General features: G+C 34.5%; 4 protein-coding genes across 5 annotated transcripts; 1 reads left to right on the plus strand and 3 right to left on the minus strand.

Moving 5' to 3' along the window:
• Nucleotides 1–2029: 2029 nt before the first annotated feature.
• LOC17887716 (serine/arginine repetitive matrix protein 1) lies at nucleotides 2030–4169 on the minus strand. The gene has a single exon (XM_006293813.2). It carries the CDS (start codon nucleotides 3836–3838, stop codon nucleotides 2045–2047), a length of 1794 nt encoding a protein of 597 aa, XP_006293875.1. The 5' UTR covers nucleotides 3839–4169; the 3' UTR covers nucleotides 2030–2044.
• A 1267-nt stretch (nucleotides 4170–5436) lies between these two features.
• On the minus strand, nucleotides 5437–8145 carry LOC17889312 (cysteine-rich repeat secretory protein 11). Its single transcript, XM_006294619.2, has 4 exons — nucleotides 7318–8145; nucleotides 6730–7101; nucleotides 6145–6252; nucleotides 5437–5761 (listed from the first exon to the last, which is right to left on the minus strand). The coding sequence occupies exons 1-4, from the start codon at nucleotides 7736–7738 to the stop codon at nucleotides 5754–5756; spliced, it is 909 nt and encodes a 302-aa protein (XP_006294681.1). The 5' UTR covers nucleotides 7739–8145; the 3' UTR covers nucleotides 5437–5753.
• A 1023-nt stretch (nucleotides 8146–9168) lies between these two features.
• LOC17890360 (pre-mRNA-processing factor 19 homolog 2) lies at nucleotides 9169–14194 on the minus strand. 2 transcript variants are annotated; one of them, XM_023783989.1, is made up of 18 exons: nucleotides 14025–14194; nucleotides 13837–13922; nucleotides 13390–13461; nucleotides 13241–13303; nucleotides 12823–12909; nucleotides 12525–12666; nucleotides 12314–12429; nucleotides 11940–12056; nucleotides 11540–11635; nucleotides 11401–11460; nucleotides 10957–11031; nucleotides 10770–10874; nucleotides 10428–10544; nucleotides 10252–10329; nucleotides 10077–10161; nucleotides 9930–9981; nucleotides 9735–9805; nucleotides 9169–9656 (listed from the first exon to the last, which is right to left on the minus strand). In XM_023783989.1, exons 1-18 carry the CDS (start codon nucleotides 14035–14037, stop codon nucleotides 9520–9522), a joined length of 1572 nt encoding a protein of 523 aa, XP_023639757.1. In that variant the 5' UTR covers nucleotides 14038–14194; the 3' UTR covers nucleotides 9169–9519. The 2 variants fall into 2 exon arrangements, with proteins under 2 accessions (XP_023639757.1, XP_006294009.1); XM_006293947.2 differs by having other exon boundaries at nucleotides 12314–12435.
• A 4337-nt stretch (nucleotides 14195–18531) lies between these two features.
• Nucleotides 18532–20642, plus strand: LOC17887756 (two-component response regulator-like PRR1). The gene is made up of 5 exons (XM_023783990.1): nucleotides 18532–18777; nucleotides 18867–19613; nucleotides 19697–19897; nucleotides 19972–20103; nucleotides 20181–20642. The coding sequence occupies exons 1-5, from the start codon at nucleotides 18763–18765 to the stop codon at nucleotides 20289–20291; spliced, it is 1206 nt and encodes a 401-aa protein (XP_023639758.1). The 5' UTR covers nucleotides 18532–18762; the 3' UTR covers nucleotides 20292–20642.
• Nucleotides 20643–22098: the final 1456 nt, after the last annotated feature.

Below are 22098 nucleotides of genomic sequence, written 5' to 3' on the forward strand. Positions count from 1 at the left end.
AATAGGTATATATATATATATATATATATATATATATATATATATATATATATATATATATTTTATCAAAGAAAAATACAAAACGTTCCAAAATTGTAACAAAACGACATTTCAAATGACTTTTCACGCTTGCAAGCTATAAATATATACTTTCTGTTTGATTTGACTGATCTTATATTATTAACATTCCAACAGCAAAACATATGATTATTCTGAGAAATAAAAATATGATGCAAGGTGTTTAGTTTTGTAAAGAAGAGCATTTTATTCTGTAAAGTAAGATTAAGTGTTAGTCATGATTTCTAGAAAGTGATAAATTGTTAATACTTTCATATAATAACTCTATTTATAGACTAAAATCAATATGCAGAAAAGTCCGTGTGTTTTATAAAGGATCATAACACATCCGAGTTAGAAAATTTCCAGCTGATAGTTAAACCATATTATATCGATATTGTGTTCCTTTATCCATGCATGGATATAAAACCAACACTCTACTGTGAAACACGTAATTATGTGTAAAATTAAGTAGCCATTTCATACAATCCAACTTTAGATAGCCAATATTAGAACATGTCGGTGAATTATAATACATCGTATTTTTAAAAAATAGTTATAGAAAATACAGTATATTACTATATTTTAAGTTCGAAGAGTTCACATATTTATCGTATATCATGTATGAACAAACATGATTACATGACAAAATCACAAAACTAAGAATTTGACTAGTAATAACATTCTGGAAGACTGGAACGATGGACAAGTAGAAAATAACCATATATAACATGCTAAACAGTAAAATGACTTTGAAAAAAAAAAAAAGAAGCAGTAAAATGACATTTCTCTTTATTGTTATATCACTACTAATGATGAATTGACAAAACAGTTGAATACTATTAACATAGACAGTAGGAAAAAAAAAAAAACATAAGATTCATTTTTTGTTTAGCAATGAAAAAATAGTTGAATATTAGGATTCGTAAAAATACTTTTGACAAAATTACGGAACAGTGAAATAAAATAAAAATGTGTTGTGTTGTGACTTGTGAGAAAGAAGGGAAAAGGCTGTCGTTTTAGGGGGACAAAACGACAAGGGCGCCTGGATCAAAACAAAAGGTTTTTTGATTAATAATAAAAGGGAACGACACGTTGTTCAATGGTTTTATTGCGGACCACCCGGATGTTATACCGGTTTAATGCAAGACACAAATTCCCTTTTTCGCGCCTCTCTCTTACTTCCGTCTCTCACGCGCCCTTTCCCCATGTTTTTATTTCACACGCCCTGTTTTTAATATCCACAAATCTAACTTATTTTGTCAAAAGGACTATAGTTTTAAGTGACAATTAACTATTCTAAAATTCTGAACGAATCCACCAAAAAGTGATCATGTTTGCCCTTTCATCATCGTTTTCACATTTTCGCCAACCTTTTATTCATTAATTTTTTTGTTGATCGGATGCTATTACACTTCTCAAATCAATATATATGTACCTTGTTTCATCGAAAATATATAAAAACGAAACAAAAAGTTTTAAAATAGTGATAGGAGATAATTAAAAAAAGAAAAAGAGATGATTTTCTTTTTTTTACAGCAAAAGTGATAGGAGAAAACTATACCAAAAACATAAAAAAATATTGATTAAATATGATTTTATATATGTAAATAAAGTGTTAAATCATATGATACAAAAATATAAAATTACCAATCAAAATTGTTCTATAATTTGATGGAAATTTAATCCAATGGTTGCATAGCCAAAATATAAAAACAGAAAATATTAAATTATAGCGGAATCAGATAACAAACATTACCATCCGTTGTTATCTCATAATCTTTCTTTTTTTTAATATTTGACATTTGATATTATAGTGGTGTTTTTGATATTATAATCTAAATCAAAGGAAGAAAAATCATGACATATTTTTTTCAATAACATTTGAAAGAGGTATATACAAATTCTTGACAAATATTTTCATTCACAAAGAAAATAATTCTTTTTTCTTTAAAAGAATATTGGTTGGTCTAAAATTTTAATATAATCACAAATAACTTAAATCACCAGCAGAGCCGAGGCGGGTTAAACGCCCAGACCCACCTTTCTTCTTCGACCCGTCAGGATCAGACCCGCCTCCACACACGAATGTGCATTCCACGCCGCACAAGTTACTGAAACACGAGAAAAGTCCGTTTCCTCCTTCTGTGTGACGACGGTTATGCTTCTTCTTCACCGCCGGAGTTTTCTTCCTCGAGCTTTTCCCTCCACCTGCGTTTGCGACTACAATCGCACCGCTTCCTACATCGCTGCTTTGATGACTCGATCCTAGATCGTACAGCGGCGGAAGCTCCGTTCGCCACCGTTCAAGTTTCGATCGGAGGCCTTCCATGTTACTATCGTCGTCTAAACTCCATTCACTGAGAATCGAGCTCTCTGTTTCGTTAGCTAGCGATCTCTCTTTCGCCATCTTTTGCGCTACTTCTGATGGCGACGGACCTAATTCGGATTCGGTTAAAATCGGTCGTCCTGCTAAATTTGATCTCATCGGAGTACCAAATTGCAGAGGCGATTTCATCGGTGTAGCCATGTAGTTAGATCGAATCGGAGTTGATCCGACGATGTTGGATCGTAAAGGAGTTGAACCGAGGATGTTAGATCTCCTTGGAGTAGATTCGACGCCGGTGGATCTCATCGGACTAGATGCAACCATGTTAGATCTGATCGGAGTAGATGCGACAATGTTTGATCTCAAAGGTGTCCCGTGCCTTGACAAATAGGGTGAAGCGCGGCTGCTGGTGTGGTCATAGTCTTTCGGGGGTCTTGGTTTCTCGATCATCGGAGTTGATCTTCTCGGAGTTTTGCGTGAACGGTCGTGCGAACGATAAGGTGACTCTTCGTATCTCTCGTGTCTTTCACTTCTCGGTCGCATCACATTGTGGCTCTCTCTTGGTGATTGATCTATGTAGTCAGGCTCGTATGAATCGTATCTCTGACTTGGGATCTTTGGGGATTGATAAGGAGGCACATAATCGGTAGCATCGGAATCTGACGTCGTCGAATCATGTCCCGACGTGGTTGGTACAGTCCCTGATTCGCTGCTCATTAACGCGCTGGCTGGCTTTCTGCTCGCCACACGGCTCCGCTCTGCTCTGCTTAGAAGATCAGAAACAACCATTGAGCTAGTATCGCTCTTTGTACGGCGGAGCATCGGTGGCCTCGAGACTACGGATTGGTACTGTTTTGAAGATGGAGATTGTAGATTCTTTGAGCTTCCTTTGAAGCTATTAAGATGCAAATTCTGCAAATGTGGATCATCTTCTCCTAGCAAATCTCTGTAACCAACTGCAGATGAATCCATATTCGTGTAAAGCGGCATACTACGCATTGACCCGTCAAGTATTCCAACACCGATGTTTAATATTCCCTGAGGACGACCTGATGGTCGGCGAACTTGAAGCGCGACGAATCTCATTCCGGGAGGCGGTGTACGGCGATACTCATCATTGCTTCGGTATCCAGGTCGGCGATTTGGAGGGATTAGGTTGCTGATGAGGACACGGACTGTGCCAACGTGAACATCACGGAACCAGTGTAAGGCGTAGATTTCAACGACGACAGCTGAAGTATCGGCATAAAGGAAATCCTCGCTAACTCGAAAGACGAACTTGTCGTTCCAAGTTGGGTTTGCTCCACCAGTGTAATCTACGCGGGTGGTGAGTTTGCGCTCGGAGTGAACCCAAGCCACCGCGTAGGTCTTCATTTTACGTGAGACAGGAGCTAGATCCTGGGCAGAGATTATGTTGAGCTCTAGTAATTGGAAAGAAGGAAACATCGACATTGTTTGTTTGTTTGTGGACACAATCAATGTGTGTAATATTCTTCTTCTGTTTTGGTAAAAGAAAAAAAAAAATGTGTAATTCAAATCAGTCACATTTGATGGAATCAGGAGAATTGAAAGAGCTGTGGAATTGAAATGACGAATTCTTGATTAGCCCCCTAAGGAGTGAACGATTCTCCATTGGATAGATCATTAAGATTATTATTCGTTTGGTGGTAAATCTCCTAATGGTGAGGATTATGAATTGGCCATTGCTTCCTGTTTCTTATTTTGTTCCATGTTTTTTATGAACCTTAGAAGCAGAGAGAGGAGAGAGAGAAAGGGTTAATTTTAGGGGTAATGTGATATTTATTCTTTAGTAAATTGTGTAGAAGATTGCTAAATTAGGAGTTAATAGGATCAAAATTGTCAATTATCTCATATTCTCTCATATTGTTTTGTGACGGACCATAGGCTAAAATTGTTTTGTGGCAAAGCGATTTCCCACAGATAATATCTGAAGTTTTTTGTCGGCTATAATTAGGTACCAGAGGTTTCAACAAATTCGAGAAGCTGTGTTTATTCCTGCGTTATTTACTTATTGGGCCTTCTGAATAGGAGCCCAAATCGAGGCAGTCAAGGCTCAAATCCAATGTCTATCATTAAGAACGTGGTACGTCGGTCTGGCTAATGTCTCTCTCTCTCTGAGCGTTGTTCTCTCTCTCTCTCTCTCTCTCTTTATGGCTGTATACTAAATTCGTATTATGCTTTGTATATTACTATTATTATAATTCTTCATTGAAAACTAAAGTATCAAAATGGACCACCACTATGTCCCATTTCATTAGGATGCAATTAAATGCCACAACAATTACTACTCCAAAGATTCACCAAAACTTGTGCAGAGAGTATTGATGTTTGATCCCAAAAGGTATCAATTTGTTTCTCTGTTCCCAAAATCATAAAAAGCCCTCACACACTTCACATTTCACACTTCTCCATAAGATTTCATGAACAATGTAATAATATACAAAAAAATACACTAAAGTGTTTCACTCGAGACCACATGATATTACGATCATAAAACAACACACACATACAGAACAACTACATACGTAAACCCGTGAAGGCAAACTGTGGTATTCGTATTTCAAGTATTTAAAAAGCACACGATTATTTGTCTGAACAATAAAGAAACCAAAAATAATGCAAATTGCCACAATAATACAAAAACACCGGTGGAATCCTACTCATTTAACAAGAAACATAACAAAGTAAAATCTATACTATATACACAAAATTGCCACGTTATATCAAACAGTATTAAAGTAGTACTCTTCTCAAACGAGATTTCGGTAAAATGAAATAAAAAAAGTACTGAAAAAAACAAGTTGGCAGAAAAAAACAAGTTGACAGAAACACAAAAAGCAACTTAACAGTCTATAGAAAAAACAAAATATCATTAAAACACACGAAAAAGCAAAACTGTATATAACGTAATTTAAACAGGAAAGTGTAATTCGCAATGGTAAAATAAATAAAAATTCAACCTACTACATTTTTCACATCCATAAATAAGTTAATTTATTTATCAATTTATAGTGGCATTCCAATAGATATGCTTTTTTTAAGGAACTTAAATTCAGATAATAGAAAGTAGGAATCATTTACATTTTTTAATATTAAAAAAAAATTAAGACAAATCGAAGTACTTGTTTGTTACTCTTTTAACAAATTTTCTAATCCAACAACCACAATTTCCTTCCATCTACCAAAAATATCAAAAATAGAGAGTATCAATTTCAAGAAGAAAAAAAAATAAAGATCGTCAAATTTAATAATAATTGCCATGCACCTCGGAGTTCACATTAGCTTTTTTTTGCCTCTATTTCGGGGTTTTGGATTCGTTTTGCTGTCGTCTTCATACTATTTATTTTCAATAATCTGCCAAAAAACACACAAACAAAAACATTAAAATAATTTAAGACTCAAAAATCAACTTTGCCTTTATTCATTTATCTTCCTCAACATGTGCATCTGTATATGCCTATTTTTATATATATGCATGCACTTACACGCTAAAATATTTCGATATATTTTTAAAAAGTGTGCAGATTTGGAACCTCGAAATAGAAGAATCTTACAGCCAAATCTTCGGATATCAATTTTGCTCAATTTAGAAAGATAGTATATCTATATTTTCTTAACAAAAATAAATACTGACTAATCATTATGTTTAGCAGTAACATAACACAAATTACGTATGGCATGAGAGGAGATTATATAAATAAAAACTGTAAAATAAGAGAGTTTAAAAATTGAAGTACCGTCATATTTCTTCTTCATCAAGTTTTTGACGAAAAGCAAACAAATAACAAGAAAGCCAACTCCAGCTGTTCCTCCTACTATTATTGCCACCGTTTTCCCTGTTGTTCCTGTTTTTTTTTTCCCATCAGAACCCAATTTTTTCTTTATCATCTCTCATTTAGTTATCTCTTATAACAATTTCTCTTAAAGATTACACTAATTTTTTTTCTGCTAATTGCTATTGGTAAGTGAAAACTCGGAAGAGTAGGTAACTCTTACCAAAATAATAAAAGTAGAATGTTGAAAACTCAATTGGAGCCTCAAAACCAAAGAACAAATCCTTTTGAATTAAAGTGAATAAGATAGTCAAATAATTCATTTATATATATATATATATAATTAAAAATTCAACATCGAATCATTTTTATTTATAAAAAGTAAAACCTTTTCGAGATTTTCCAACAAATTTAAAACTTTGATTTTGAAAATTCGCCGACCCAAAAAACAAAAACCTCAAATTTCCAACCAAAACACACAGATTCCAAGAACTGTCCTAAATATAGAAAAAGAAGAAGAAGCAGAGAAAGAAAGAATTTGTTTTATACCTGAAGAAGACGAAGAAGAAGAAGAAGAAGAAGAGCCAGTGGTAGGATAAGGAGAAGACCTCTTGGGAGCACCATTTGGGTAGAAACTGTAACCTATAAAACATTTGTGAAGATATATCTGACCCGATACTGAGCTTCCACACTCCACCTGAGCTCTCTGTAACGCGTTTTTTATGCAGCTGCTACAATCTGAGTCCCCTATATCGCCTTCGCATTGTCCTAATACGTACACCGATTCGTACGTCGTCGCGTAGAAGCCGTGACCCTGAACGACGCCGTTTTGCATCACCCCGAACGCTGTGTCTCTCCTCTGCTCCAATCCTGTTCCGGCGGCAATCTTCTTCCCACATGTCTTGAACAACAACTCCATCCCTGACCAGCAAAAACATACCAAACCGGGTTAAACTTACACACTCTCGGTTCGGTTTTATTTTTAACCGAAATTAATCCGATAACTAAGAAGAGCTTCTCTGGTTCAGTCGTATCCCCTAGCTTATTTTATTACTGGTTCGGTTTGGGTTTACTAAACCAAATTTTTCAAAAAAAAAAAAGAAATGGAGATTAAACCGGAGAATGAGGTAGTAGTACCTGAAATTTGGGCAAAGCCAGAGATTTCATAGAGAAGATAACAGCCGGAAAGCTGAACCCTAGCAGCAATGGTTTTGCCACAGAGCTTACCAGAGAGAACAGGAAGACGACTAACACAGTTGTAACAGTCGTTGTTACTTAAGTCACCTCTACACTGGAAAAGACCGGTGATGCTCGCCTGGCTCGTTGTTCCGGTTGTGGTTTTGTAGAATCTTGTTTTCGTCGACTGAGTGACCAGAGAGCCATACATTGCGGAGAGAGCTTGTGAGTATAGACCAGAAGGATCTGTCAATTTCTGTCTTGCACAGCCTTTGTAGATTAGGTTTGTGTACTCTGGTGAACCCGATTTTGCTAGCTTGAGATCTGAGAACAGAGCCATGGAGGTTATGGTGATGATGCATAGTGACAGGAGCTGCTTCATTGTAGAAAAACCTATTTTTTTAATTTGTTGTTGTTGTTGTAAAAGAATCTTTTGCTTAGAATCAAATCATCAGTTTGGTGTTGTAGAGTTTAGTGGAGAAGTAAGAGATTTTTGAGGTTGTGTATGATGGGTAATGAGAAAGATTGAATCTTTTTTTTTTATGTGGGGTGTGACTGGGAACTTTTTTTTTTGGGGGAGTATATGAAATTCTGTGTTTGGTGGATCAGTAAAAGCTCTTTAATTTTGCTTGTTTTCTGGGTTTTTTTCTGAATTTGGTTTTAATGGGTGAAAGAGAGAGATGTTTATTTTGAGGGGAAGGCTGTGGATGACAACACTCTTTTCTCTTTCTGTGGAAATAAAGAAGAATTAGGATAAGAGTAGAGAGAGTGTAGTGTAGCTATGGAGAAGGGAGAGAGAGCGCAACTCTTTTGTTTTTCTTCTTTTTTTATTTTATTTTAATATATAAACAATCAATGGGGAAACACTTCTTCTTCAGCCATCACTGACCACTCTAAAGGGCAGTACAGTGAGTTTGGTTTGTATTGCAGGCTTTCTCAGTAAATCCAAATTATACCATTCATTATTGTATTTGATTGTTTTAAGTCTTTTTTTTTACTTGCACTGCTAATCTTATAAACAAACTCTAGGTAGCCTTCTTTTAGCAACCTCATTAAAAAAAGGAAATTCATGTCTACTAATTTATTGTACGCTTTTTGTTTTATTTCTACTTTTGTTTATAAATGAAACCAAAAGAGTATTTATTTTACGTGAAATGTGTATCCATAAATTTATTAATCTCAATATTACTAGTTATAAGCTTCAAAGAACTTAACATCTGTACTTTGTAGCTGTTCCTCAATAAGTTAATACTAATGTAGATATCACGTACGCTAGTAAGGTTAGTTTCTGTATTTTTGCAGCTTTTCATTATGGTTTGTTATGGTTCAATAAAAGATAGCATTCCATCATGCGAGATAAATAAATAACATCACAGAAGAAACAGAAACATTCTTCAGAAATTTATAAGAAACACATGGTTAACCCAAATTTGTCAATAATGGAACTATAAAGAAATGGAAAGGGAATAATTTATATGTCTTGATGCCGAAACATAAAACACCTTTTCAATGACACTAAACTAATCCTGGAATTTGTTAAAGGAATCTGACATTCGTTGCAACAATGTAAATATTGTGCTACTGTTAATTATTGACCAAGACCAAAAGTACAGTCAAAGCTTTTCTTTTACGTTTTTAAGTTTGTCCATCATATCTCTGTCTTACCTTTTACCAATTACACTGGTCAAGAGTCTTCCTTTCATAATTTTAATCAAGTGTTGTTCTAATATGGGATGTGAAGATAGCTGCAAATAAGAAAACCCACTTTTTCTAATACACAGAATAGTACTAAATCTTGTTTAACCGGATCAGTTAAGGCTCTAACAATAATGACTTAATTTGATTTTTAGCTTCGATCATTGGTAACAGAGAACACATTTGCCATTTCGTACAGATTTTGAAGGTACATAAGAGAGATTAGTAGAGCCTATACGATAGAGAAAATGGAGTGAGAAAACTCAAAAGAGTGCGGGTGGAAATTTCAAGAAGTAACCGAAGAAGATCACCATCACAACTCTCTAACGACCAGCACCGAATGAATTCTCCCTATGGCTGCAAATACTGTAAGATACAACAGAAGTTGAGATTTTTGAAGGAGATATAACCGGACGGAGATGGTTACATGAACATTTGGACTTCGTTGAATTGGTTTTTATGGATTCTTTATGACTCTTGTGCAGAATCTTCATCGGCATTGGCTTTTTCGTTACCAGGAAGACCAAATATCCGTAGGTTACGGTCCATCGAACCAACTGCAACGTATTGTGCATCTTGACCAAACTTCACACACGTAGCTTTACCTGCAATTTATAAGGGTTCTCGAATTAGGAACAATATCTCTATATGACCATTGAAGGAGTTACGTAAAGGGATTTTACCAGTGCCGGAGAGATCTGGGAGTGTCTTGACAAGGTTCCATTCTGCTTTCACACTTGCTGTCTGGTATACTCTGCAGCCAAAACATAAATACATTTTGTTGAATTAGAACATGCAGGTTATCGAGCTAGGTCTCTTTGAATATTTTCTTCAGCTGAGCTTAGACTTTGATAAACTATTTTCAAATTTGTATTCACCTGATATCTGATGCAGCAATACCGAGATAAGATCCACTAGGGTCAAACTCCACTGCACAGAATAATAAGTATTGTCATCCAAGCTACCTAATACATGAATATTTCTCTATGAACAAAACGACTGAAGTGAACACAGTCGATTTATACCAGAGTTTGCATCTGCAGATAAAAATGACTTGAAGTTCCTTAACTTGCGCAGGTCCCACAACCTAACACCATCCTCAGCAGCAGTCTGTTCATTCCCCAAACAAAAAGAAAATCAGTCATGTATGCAGAACTGTAGTAATATTTTCCCTTCTCCTAGTTTGTTCAAAGTACTTACCGCAAGGAAATAACCATTTTCAGAGAAAGATATAGCCGTAACTTCTCCGGTGTGTCCATCAAACTTGGCCACATTTGCCTATTATCCAACACCATAATAAAACTATAATGAAGAACAATGTACGTAATTACTGATTTTAAGAGGTAATATAGCCTGGAAGGGCAGTGTTTTATTACCTGACTTTTAACATCCCAAATCTTAACAACAGACTGAGAAGTACCGGTTCCAAGAATGAGACCATCGGGATGGAAAGCAGCAGCTGTGTAATCAACTTTCCCTGAAACTTCAGATACCTGAAAGTGCACAAAAATATAAAAATGGCTCATATTAGGAAAGGAGCTCGTAATCTAAATATACACTGACCTAAGGATTAGATGTTACTATGCCTATGAAGAAATAATAATCCAAACAATTGTTTCTCGTGGATATACATAATTATTTGCTGTGATATGTCATACAGGCAAAGCTAGAAAGGAAGACAGGTAATAGTTATTTTTTTCACGAAAGGGTTTATGGACCTGAGCAAGGCATAAGCCAGAGGAAAGATCGTAAAAGCACCATGTACTGTCAAGAGATGCTGACACAAAGTATTTATTCGTAGGGTGCACAGTTACAGCTCGAACCTGAAAATAGCATCATTGCCTAAAAGTAAACAAAAATCATATTAAAAAAAAAAGTGTAACGGATTATGAGAGTTATCCTTACCTCTGCAGAGTGATCATTCAATGTATGCCCACAAGCATAATCCCCATCCCCAGAGTCCCGCCAGATACGGACTGTCTGCAGGTAAGTAGTAATAAATATATAAATATACCTATCATAGAATTGGTGATGTATATCCCCTCTGAGAAAATTAAACAGAGTATCCAACAAATCGTAGAGGTTTCTGGCGTGTATAATTTAAATATCCTTCATAACTAGCAATGAAACAAAGTTAATCAAAGATAGCATTATGATATCTACAGAATAGAAGCTACTAGTCATCTTTTCACCCTTCAAATATACAAATGTATCTGCCAGCTACTACTTTTCAAAACAAAGGCAATACACAATGTTGGATTACATATTTCCTACAGAAGTAAGACCAGGCATTATTCAATGAAAAACTGAAACAATGGATATAAAGACTGTAAACATATCTTGAGTTACCTTGTCAGCAGAAGCAGTCAAAACAAGATCAGCATCACCAACAAATTTTACGCTTGTAACCTACAATAGGATCAAGACATATTAAGCACCCAGCTTCATAAAAAAGTAGAACAAAAATCTAAGGAAACAAATTAGAAACCTTCTTAGAGTGACCAGTCAGTGTTGACAAGATTTGTCCAGAAGGACGATCAAAGAGAACAGCAGTTGCATCAACACCTCCAGTAGCAATGAGATCCTGATTAGCAAATTAAGACGAATACTGAGAATAAAATTTTACACCAGAAATAGTGTTGTGGGATATCAAATGCAAATCAAAGAATCACTGGTTGTAATCATACACAGCATATTGGTATGTACAAGGCAGATAGAAAATAGTATGCAAAAAAAAGACATAACAATGATATGACCATTCCCCAACCACGGACTCAAGGCTGTATACAAATATTTTAAACATAGACGTTTTCCGGTGGGCTATCACATACTGTGGCAGTGCCTTCCAAACACAGAGGAAAATAAGAATAAGTGATGTGATAAGCAACCTTAGAATGTAGAATGTCCATTGAACAAATGCCTGGTTTGTTGGTCTTATGAAGTGGGTGGCTTGATAGCTGAGTGAACCTCTCCAAAGCATCTATTGAAGCCAATGTTTGAGGAATCTACAAAAATAATGATAAAACTATCAACACAGCAGGAACCAACACAAGAACAGGCAGGATCGCAGCAGGCAGAAACATTTTCCTGTTAAGTTCAAACACATCCTTCCTAGTATCTAAATATACATATTGAGTAACATATATCATAAGCTTAAACTACTACATTTGACTTTTATAAACAAGAAAAGAATACACAAACGCAAGTCATCAAGTCTTAACTTTCAAATGCATGTTTAAAGATAAATGAGAATATATGCTACCTGTCGCTTTTTGCGCTTCTGGGAAAGAGCAGCATTACAATCAGTCAATTCCGTGATAATTTCAGCTGAAATTCCAGGACGCAATTTCTTCGCATCAGGAACCAGGTCATCATCACCTGCAGCTATTATACAACAAAAGCGTATAGTAATCTGGTACAAGAGGGAAAACTAACTAGCCAAAATAGTTTGAGTAAAAAGTGTAAAATCATACCTCGTTTACCATTGCTCAGATTAGCATTAGCTGTGACAGCTTCAGGGGCAGCAGGTATATGTCTTTCAACTTCTGCGAGCAATTGGCGTGCTTCGTCTCTTTCTTTTTTAAGTCTAGCAATCACACGACAAGCAGAATCATGCTGCAAATAGAAGGTATAGTTATCTCATAAATAGACCAATCACATGTAATAAAAGATGAAATGATTGAGGAAAGTAAAACTAGGGTACATAAAGAAAAAAGAAAAACTGACCATGGCAATCGTAAAGCGATCGCACATACACAAAACCGAAATTACCTGATACAAGGCATGACTTAGCTCTTGCCTTGCAGTATGTAGTTGTTGTTCCAGTGCAAAATTTGTTAGCATCAAACCATCCCATTCCTATAAGTGCAAAAACGATAAACTTCTTCATGGAGTTACTTGGTATAATTCAACCCAACTAATAAACAATTTCTCTTTACTATCACTTATAAAACAAGTAAATGACAGCACAAAGCTGTGTTAAGTGTAGATGACATATGTTCACTGACAAAATTTTGTACAATTTCAATAACCAATCAAGGACAAGTTTGTTCTAAGTCGATAAACAAAACTCCACATGACCAATAACAGAAACAGGGGGACATTTTCATAGTGAACCTCCCATACAGAAAAGAAGTAGAAAACCAAGAGAAAAGGAAGGAACAAAGTTGCAAAACAATAAAAAGCTTACGTTCTGAAACGTTCCAAGCATTCCAGGGATGCTAGCTGTATGCAATGTTTTTGGCTTTATGATCTACATAATGGTTAAAGAACTTAAAACAGCTTAAACAAATTTCGTCAACAATGCTCGGCATCAAATAATTAAAGAAATTGTCTTACCTTCCCAGCTTTGATGGGAACAATGTCCTCAATGGTAAGAGGTTCACCAGTAACCGGGCACTTCCCATTATCCTAAAGGAGTGGAAGAATTTCTAAGAAAGCATTACCAATAACACCAATATTTTTATCCAGAAATTTGAAGCTACAGAATCAATGATTGAAATTTACGCATTCATCTGGCTAATAAGAATCTTCTAAGTTCCCAAAAGAATATATTAACCAGGTCAACTGATAAATCTAAGACAAACGAACAAACGAAAAAGTGAAATGAAATTCGAATCTCACTAGTCCCCATCACCGAAGTTATCAAAATTTTCACACTGATTATCCGTAGTAAACCAACCGAACATTACTCAAATTACAAGAAATTTTCCGGTGTGAACAGAAAACGAGGCAAGATTAGTAATTGACTTTGTCAGAATCACAAGGAAAAAGCTCCAAGCTTACCGATATATGCCTTTCGATTAGTCGTCTCTCGAAGAGCAAACCAGACTTCGTCGAAATCACTGGTTCCTCGGGAACTTCTCCAGAAACTGCAACACCAAAATGCCGCCACCAACATCAATTACAAGAAAATCCTAAATCGGCATATTGAAAGAAGAAAAAGAAAAGAGAGAGGCGAATAAAAGCTTTACTTGCACAGTTCATCGTAGAGGGAAGGAGTAATACGACGAAGAAGTACGAGCAATCAGATAGACGTAGAAGTCCCGGTGAAGTCGGGCGGAGCTAGCTAGGGTTTCTATCTTCTCCGGTCCGGCGCTACAAAAGCAAAATCGCGGAAGCCGGGAAAAATGTTGAAGAGAGAGAGGAGAAGCTCAACAACACTCTCAGCAGTCAATATTAGGGATTCAATTTTGCGCGAAATTTGGGCCTTTTTCATCACTGTTTAATATTTGGGCTTTATTCGATCTAAGTCGGTCCAAAAAGAACTCTACAACGACGGCGTTTTATCCTGTAGTAATATCTACATACCGTAACTCTTTTTTTTTTTTGTGTAAACAAATACGTATCTACATAACTCTATGTTGTGCAAACATTATCTACATAAGTCTTTTAACTGTCAGGCAAATAAAAGTTGTTTCGTATAATTTCTGAAGATGATTTCAGTCATATGACTCATATCGACCTTCGTATATTTTTATATAGTAGTTGATTTTTCATGAGAAAATACAATATATGAAGTCGAAAAATAAAAATTAAATGAGAGCATATTGCCAAAAACTTCATTGTTGGTTTGTAAATAAATTAAAGCATCAGCAAAAACGAAAACTATATTGACAAGGAAGAAAAGCATTAATAAATATCAACCCCATTAAAACGTGCGAGTGCGAACGAGTATGGTGGAAGAGTCACTAGCTATAGTCACTACTCACTACTCACTACTTAGTCTATTTATCAGTTCATCCCACTATTTATGGGATGGTAAAAACAAAGGTAATTATCACACGTGATTTATGAGAAATAGTGAAACAAAATTAAGGTGGTTTATATGTTTACGATTTATCTTCCTTTTCTTAACAATTCAAAGCAGTATGTTTACAAAGATATTTGTTAGAAACTATGTGTGAAATGGTGGAGGATAACATATTTTTACATTACTTATCCAATTTGTTAAAATAGTGCAATCTTTTTATAGGAGCAATGTGTGATTTGAACTAGAATTGAAACAAACTCACTTGTCTGTGGAATGAGAGCTTCAAGCTCCCGGTTGGAAGAAGGAGCACAAATATTGAATGAGGATAAGTGAAGTTCGTCTTTTAGGAGCCATATCACGTACTATCTTATAGTCCAACACATCTTATATACGTACCAAAATCCAACAACTACTACATTTTCTTACGACAAATAAATACAACGATCTAAAATATCGTAAGAATATGTTATGGGCGAATAAAGGGTACATATATATGCTTTTACATTTCAGTGACAATAAGAGATATGATTGGTAACTTGGTATATTGGCATGTTTTCAAATGCGACCTCCACAGGTTAGATTGAAAAAAAGACACCCAGGGATGAAAATATACCGCCGTCAAAAAAAAAAAAAAAAATGTGTACTTAATTTTATTTTGTATATGAATATAATGTTAATGGCTAAAGATATAGGACGATGCGGGTACCATCTTAATTAAGCACGATAGTTGTGTCCTTTCTATTTGCATAAAAGTTATATTCTTTTAGGATCCAAAGATGAAAACGAACTCTCATACAAATACAATGCCCTATAACTGATCCAAAGATTAATTAACATAGCTGGCCGTCTTTTTTCTCGTGGAAGTGGTGGTCGCTTTCTATTTGGATGATGCGTGTGCATATATTGGATCAGAGACTTTAGATGAAGAGATGGTCATATCTTCAAAGTATCAATTCATCAAATCAGCTTTGATCTTAAGCTGTTCCATTTTGTACTTTTCTCTTCGTTTACTTCTCTCTATATATAAACATTTTAATTAATTATTGCCATTGTCATGATCCCAAAATAGAAAATTTATACACAGATATTCCTTAGATTTGTCTTGATCGTTCTTACGTACATGTATAGTGTAGTTTAAGGTCATAACGTTACGTTAATATCGCATATCTGATATAACAACGATAAATTTGTGCAGACGACTTACAATATCGCATATATATATATTGGGTGAAAGTACCTAGATAGACTCATGACAATGATTTTAAAAATGCTACGTACATAGACTTTTGTGACCGAAATAAGATACTGATAGACGATGTTGATGTCTCATGATTATAGCAAATAAAAATATATACTCTTCTAACAATAAATATAGAGATGTTTACCAAGTGAAATGCAAGATACACTTAATCCTAAATTAAAACACTCTCAAAAGAAACTGAAATGATAACCTAGTTTAATCGGCAACACAATTGCAGATGTTAACTTTAGACTTCAATAGTTTTATTCTTTAAATACATGTTTACAGATTTGAAGTCAAAATGTGACAAAAGACTCGTAATGTATTGTTTTGATGGATAACACATAACAGTAACACGATTCATACTTTCGTTGATTTTAATTCATTAGATCTGAGGATATATACATATCTCTCTCTTTTCATAATTTATTCTGTTATGGACCTTATGGTTACAAGAATAACAAAAGTGCACGAAAATGAAATCTCAAAGCTGGATAAGAGTGCACCAAACATTGACCCAATGCTCAAAATGTCACAAATCACAATCACAGAATTTTTGTATAAGAATTCATTTTCTCATGGAAAAAGAATTTAAGTTCGAAGTTGGTTAAACATTGTTTTCGAATTTTATCTTTTTCTAAATAATTTTTCCACTCGGCAATTATATGCTTATTGTCCAAAGATACATTTTTTAAAAAATCTTCTTTTCTTACTATATTTTTTTCCGAATATTTGACTGACCTGGTCGAAATCTTTCCCACTCCTTTGTGCAAAATTCACGAGCCAAAGTCATTAAAATTAGCAAACGAAATACAAGATAGTAAAAAGAAAAGAAGAAAAAATGTAGTTATCTAAAAAGAAAAATAGAAAACTAATTCCACGAATATAGGGGCTTAATTAAGAATAATTTTTCAGTCAAACACGTCAAAATCCACGCAACAAGAATTGCGTCAAACTCATTGACCCGTCACTCCTATGTGAAACCATGTTCACACGTCAGCATCATAACATCAACGTGACATTGCCACATCATCAAATTAATCGTTTAAGTGCCATGCTGGCATATAATAACGTCCATGAAAAATAATATTTCACGTAAGTATATATATAAGTGGATAATATATATACAAATGTATACATACACATCAAGGAAAAGTATATAAATGTATGATGGTTACGTGAAACTCCCATAACCTCTTCTTTTTGTTTCATTTTCCAGAAAACTGCAAGAAATTGTTTAAATATATTCTCTGTCGAAACAGAAGAAACCTTTTTGTTTCTGTTTTGATTCAGATCATCTCTTTGGTTTTTTCGGTTTTAATTGTTGTTTGAATTTTCTGTTTTGATTCAGATCATCTTCCAGTGTTTGAATTTTCTTCGATGGATTGTTTTCTTGTTCATACATATTCATCACTCATTCCAACATTATCCCACAAAGCACCATATCGTTCTTTAATTTTCTTGCTATAATTCGTTTTTTTTTCTGGGGAATTTTCTTTATTTTTCCCAGAAAATATTTCGCATTTTAACATTGGAGAGATATACAAAAGAAGAAGTAACCAAAACCATGTTGCAAGACGTGATCTCGTCTCATGATCAGCTTTCCATCGTAATCCTCTTCTTACATTCTTTCTATATCATCATTTATATGCATGCGTGTGTTGCCTTGATGTGTTTTGTCTTTGAATTTTACATGCGTGTAGAGATTATATAAAACTCGACTCTAATCTTATAAGCTGAGTTATTATTTAATTACTTGTTTCTTTTTTGTAGTCTCTTCTTGGGCAACCCTATAATCTCAATTAGTTAGTTTTCTCTTTTTTTTTGGTGTAACGTCATTTTCTTCTCCTTATATTCCATTTGATCTCTTTTTGAATTGCTTCATACCTTTTAGCTTTTCTTGTTTTTGTGTGTGATTCTCTACACACTTCAATTTATCTTCCATTCCAGTTTTTTATCATTATCATTATCATAATTCTCATTCGCCTACGATTGCTACTTATAAGCCAATAGAAAATCGTCACGTGATTCTACAAAACAACAGTAATCATTTCACGTAATTAAAATGCTAGAATTAGTCTCTCACCTAGGAGTCTTGTACTTTGTATAGTTTGATGCAAAAACTAATGCAAAGATAATACACATTACGTGAATTTTGCACTAGGAGCATTCTGATGTGTTATATATATGATGATGGTTTCTTACATGTTCAGATATTTTATGTAGTGCCCTTTACTTTTTCTTTGTGGGATAAAGATCTAGATGTTGGTTCATACCAGGCAATTTCAATATTTTTTGTCAATACGAAAAAGAAACACCAGAATCAGAAAGCTTTCCTTTTATAGAAACCACTCTTCTTTACTTTTTCTTTTTTAGCTATTCCAACTTCTTTATTAACATGTCAAACGAAAGAACAGATGCATTTAATCTCTCTTTATTACCAACATTTATGCTGTCCTAAACAGTTTTCTTAGAAACAATATTTGGATTTGATCAAGACACAAAAATCTTGGAGTGTTTCGATGTCGATAAACAGAATATAAAAAATATCTTATAGATTCTCTCTAGATAATTAAGCAATTAGGAGAACCATATTTTTCTTGAGCATATATACATCTGCCTTAAAAACCAATCTTGCAGTAACTTCTTAAGAATCTCAAAACTTACTTTTTTTTTTCTTGTGACTCAAGCAAATTTAAACCTCTGTTCTCTTCTTTTGATGCTTGGCTTTAAAGTAATGTCTCTCTTGATCATTTACCTTCGATCTTCTCGATATATATAATCTTTAATTAGATCTATTGATTCTTTGTTTACTTTCAACAGGATGATATCACGAGCCCACTCAGTGCTCAAATCTTCGATTTCTGCGATCCACAACTCTTTCAAGAAACTTTCAATCAAACCTCTGAAGTCACATCTTCTTCAAACGTTCTTGAGAAATCCGGAAGCTTCCAATCCAACACTAACACAACCACAACAACTGAGAACAGTAACAACAACAAGAGCATAAGACTTCAAGACGATGAAGATGACAACAACAACAACACGGATCTGTCCATAATCTTTGACTCACAAGAAGATTTCGAAAACGACATAACGGCTTCAATCGATTTCTCATCTTCTTCACTGCAGTATCCAGTCATCGATCAACTCCTCACGGCAACGAGCCAAGACCAGTTTGATTTCTCATCAGGACTCCAAGTTATTCACCAACCTCCTCCTAATAACATTTCTTTCTCTGAGGACCCTCTGTCTCTACCGGCGGTTTCCTCTCTAGCTCCTCCTCCTTTACAATCAGGGGGTTTCGAAGAAGACTGTCTTTCTTCTGTCCCAAGTTACAATCTTGGCTTGAACACTTCTTACTCTTTCTTCCGTAACTCCGGTTTACCGGCTTATATGAGCACCGGTTTATTCTCAGCTGAAAATAATCTCGGTTTTCTTCCCGGTAATATTCAAGTGGGATCAGAAATCAATAAGCCACATGATCAATTCATGGACTTCCAAGCTGATAATGGTGGCTTATTCTGTCCTGATTCCATCAAACGTATCTTTAATCCAGAAGATCTCCAGGTATACTGAGTTTCTTGATCTAGGATTTCCGGTTTGGTGTTGTGATGTTATGCTAACCGGCCGGTTTATTTTTGTTGAAGAAGGCACTTGGTGTTGGTGGCGTTGAGAACCAGAGCCACTTGATGACACCCCAAGCTAATCCAGCAATAGGACCGGTTGAGATCAACGGTTTAGAAGATCCAACGTTGAGTAAAGTTGGAAAACTCTCCCCTGAGCAAAGGAAAGAGAAGATTCGTAGGTACATGAAGAAGAGGAACGAGAGGAACTTTAACAAGAAAATTAAGGTTCGATCATTTTTACCAAACCAAACCGGATTTAACTATTGGTTGATGTTGTTTCAATGATCTTTTTGTTGTAGTATGCGTGTAGGAAAACATTGGCAGATAGTAGACCAAGAGTTAGAGGAAGATTTGCAAAGAATGATGACTTTGGTGAACCAAACAGACAAGCTTCTTCAAGCCATCATGATGATGAAGATGAAGACGATATTGTAAAAACCCGATTTATATAATCTATATGTACGTTGTTTTTAATCAAATTCTTACTATAAACTGGTTTGGTTTACAGATGGGGGTAGTGAAGGATGAGGAACAATTGGTAGATTCGTCAGACATTTTTGCACACATTAGTGGAGCCAATTCCTTCAAGTGCAACTACCCAATTCAATCTTGGATTTGAGTTCCCAAGTACCACACCACAATAACACATGAATCTTAATTATAGTCTTATATAGTTATCTAAATTTTATTTTCTATAGAGTTATAACTTGTCTAATAATAAATAAAAATCTAAGCAAAATAAATAAAATAACAAATAAAGATAATGAATAAATGGGTTAAGGAAGGTTCGGATAAATAAAACAGTAGTAGTGAGTGAGTAAGGTTTAATTATGTAACGTAGAAATTCCAAAATTTTGTAGATACAGTATGTTACATTCCCATATAATATTGATATGTGATATCTTGTATTTGATATATACTGTAGTTGGGTTGTATTTTATCACCTGTGAACACTTTACATTAAAATCAGTTTGAGTTATTCTTTTGCTCCTTTCACATTCCATATATTTCCTAAATTCATTCAAATGTTCTAGTTCTAGGCATACTTGAGAAACTAAAAAATGAATAGACAGACATGTTTGATCATTGATACGTTGTTCTGTCATGTCTAATAAGACCTGATTAGAAGAACTTAGGAGATTTAATTAATTTAGAAAGTAAATGTTTAATAAATAAAGGAAAGCAATTAGTGGGCTTTGTTTTTATCAAAATGTTGGACTGGGCCAACAGTGTGTTAAAGATCGATTTAAAGGCCTCCTTTGTAGCTATCATTTATGAAGATTGTAGAGCTCAACTCAAACGATCGACAACTTTACATGCGCATAAATGAGGATCGTACTCGTACATACCATAATTTCCCAATGGGTTGAGGAAGAAAAAATTGTATTAGCTTTGAATACAGTGCATTGTCTTGATTATATTATTTTTCTTCGTATATTACTGAAAAGTGAAAACCCTTATGCTAAAATTGACTTAATAAGTTCTAACCAAAGACTGTTAAAAATATAAATGGCGACTAGGTCAATGATTTCGAACCAAACACATAAAAGGCAAAGATTAAAATATAGGGATTTTGACTTTAGAGGTAAAATGATGACAACGACCCATTTGAAAGGTCCAGCAGAAATCTGTTGTTTTTATTTTATATTTATCCTATAAAACTGTGTATATTCAAGAGTTGAAACTTGAAACTATGTCATTTGACTTATAAACACGATAAATACAGTATTCTAAACTTACGGCCATAATAATGTATTTTTCGGTGTAAGAAAAACAAAGTGATTTCATTACTGTTTTGGTCCCTTAATGTATCGTTTAATCGAGTCTCCTAATAGTCCAATAATGGATTATAAAATTCACGATGCCAATAATTAAACGGTTTAGAAATATAGACTAATTCACGATGCCAATAAAATTCACGAGTCTTTTGATAAATTAAACATCCGATCTTGATCTATAAAAATATAGACTAATTACACAACTTGATCACGATAATATCTTATCAACATTGAATCTATTTTCTAACTTATTTTCCAGGACATCTACACGTGTGTTTAACAAAATAAGAATATCAATAAATATGATTTTAGACCAGACAAAACTAACGAACTATATAATCCAAGTACTAAACACATGCATGAAAAAAACATATATTATGGTTGACGCTTAACACGGCTAGAGCAAACATACGGACCGGATTTGGTGGAAGAGAGTATCTTAGATAATTCAAACCAGAGCATCAGTTTTATAATAACAGTAACACGGTAGGTCGACTGAGTTTACACTAATATTTAAAGTCATGTAGACATATATATTTACTAAAATATGATATAGTCTTTTAGATGAATTATTGAGACTGACATTTTACGATATTCAAGAAGAATAATACACATATGTAGTGGAACTAAACTTCACTGCATTATTAT

Source organism: Capsella rubella, unplaced genomic scaffold (assembly GCF_000375325.1).
Source record: "Capsella rubella cultivar Monte Gargano unplaced genomic scaffold, Caprub1_0 scaffold_4, whole genome shotgun sequence".
Taxonomy (NCBI): domain Eukaryota; kingdom Viridiplantae; phylum Streptophyta; class Magnoliopsida; order Brassicales; family Brassicaceae; genus Capsella; species Capsella rubella.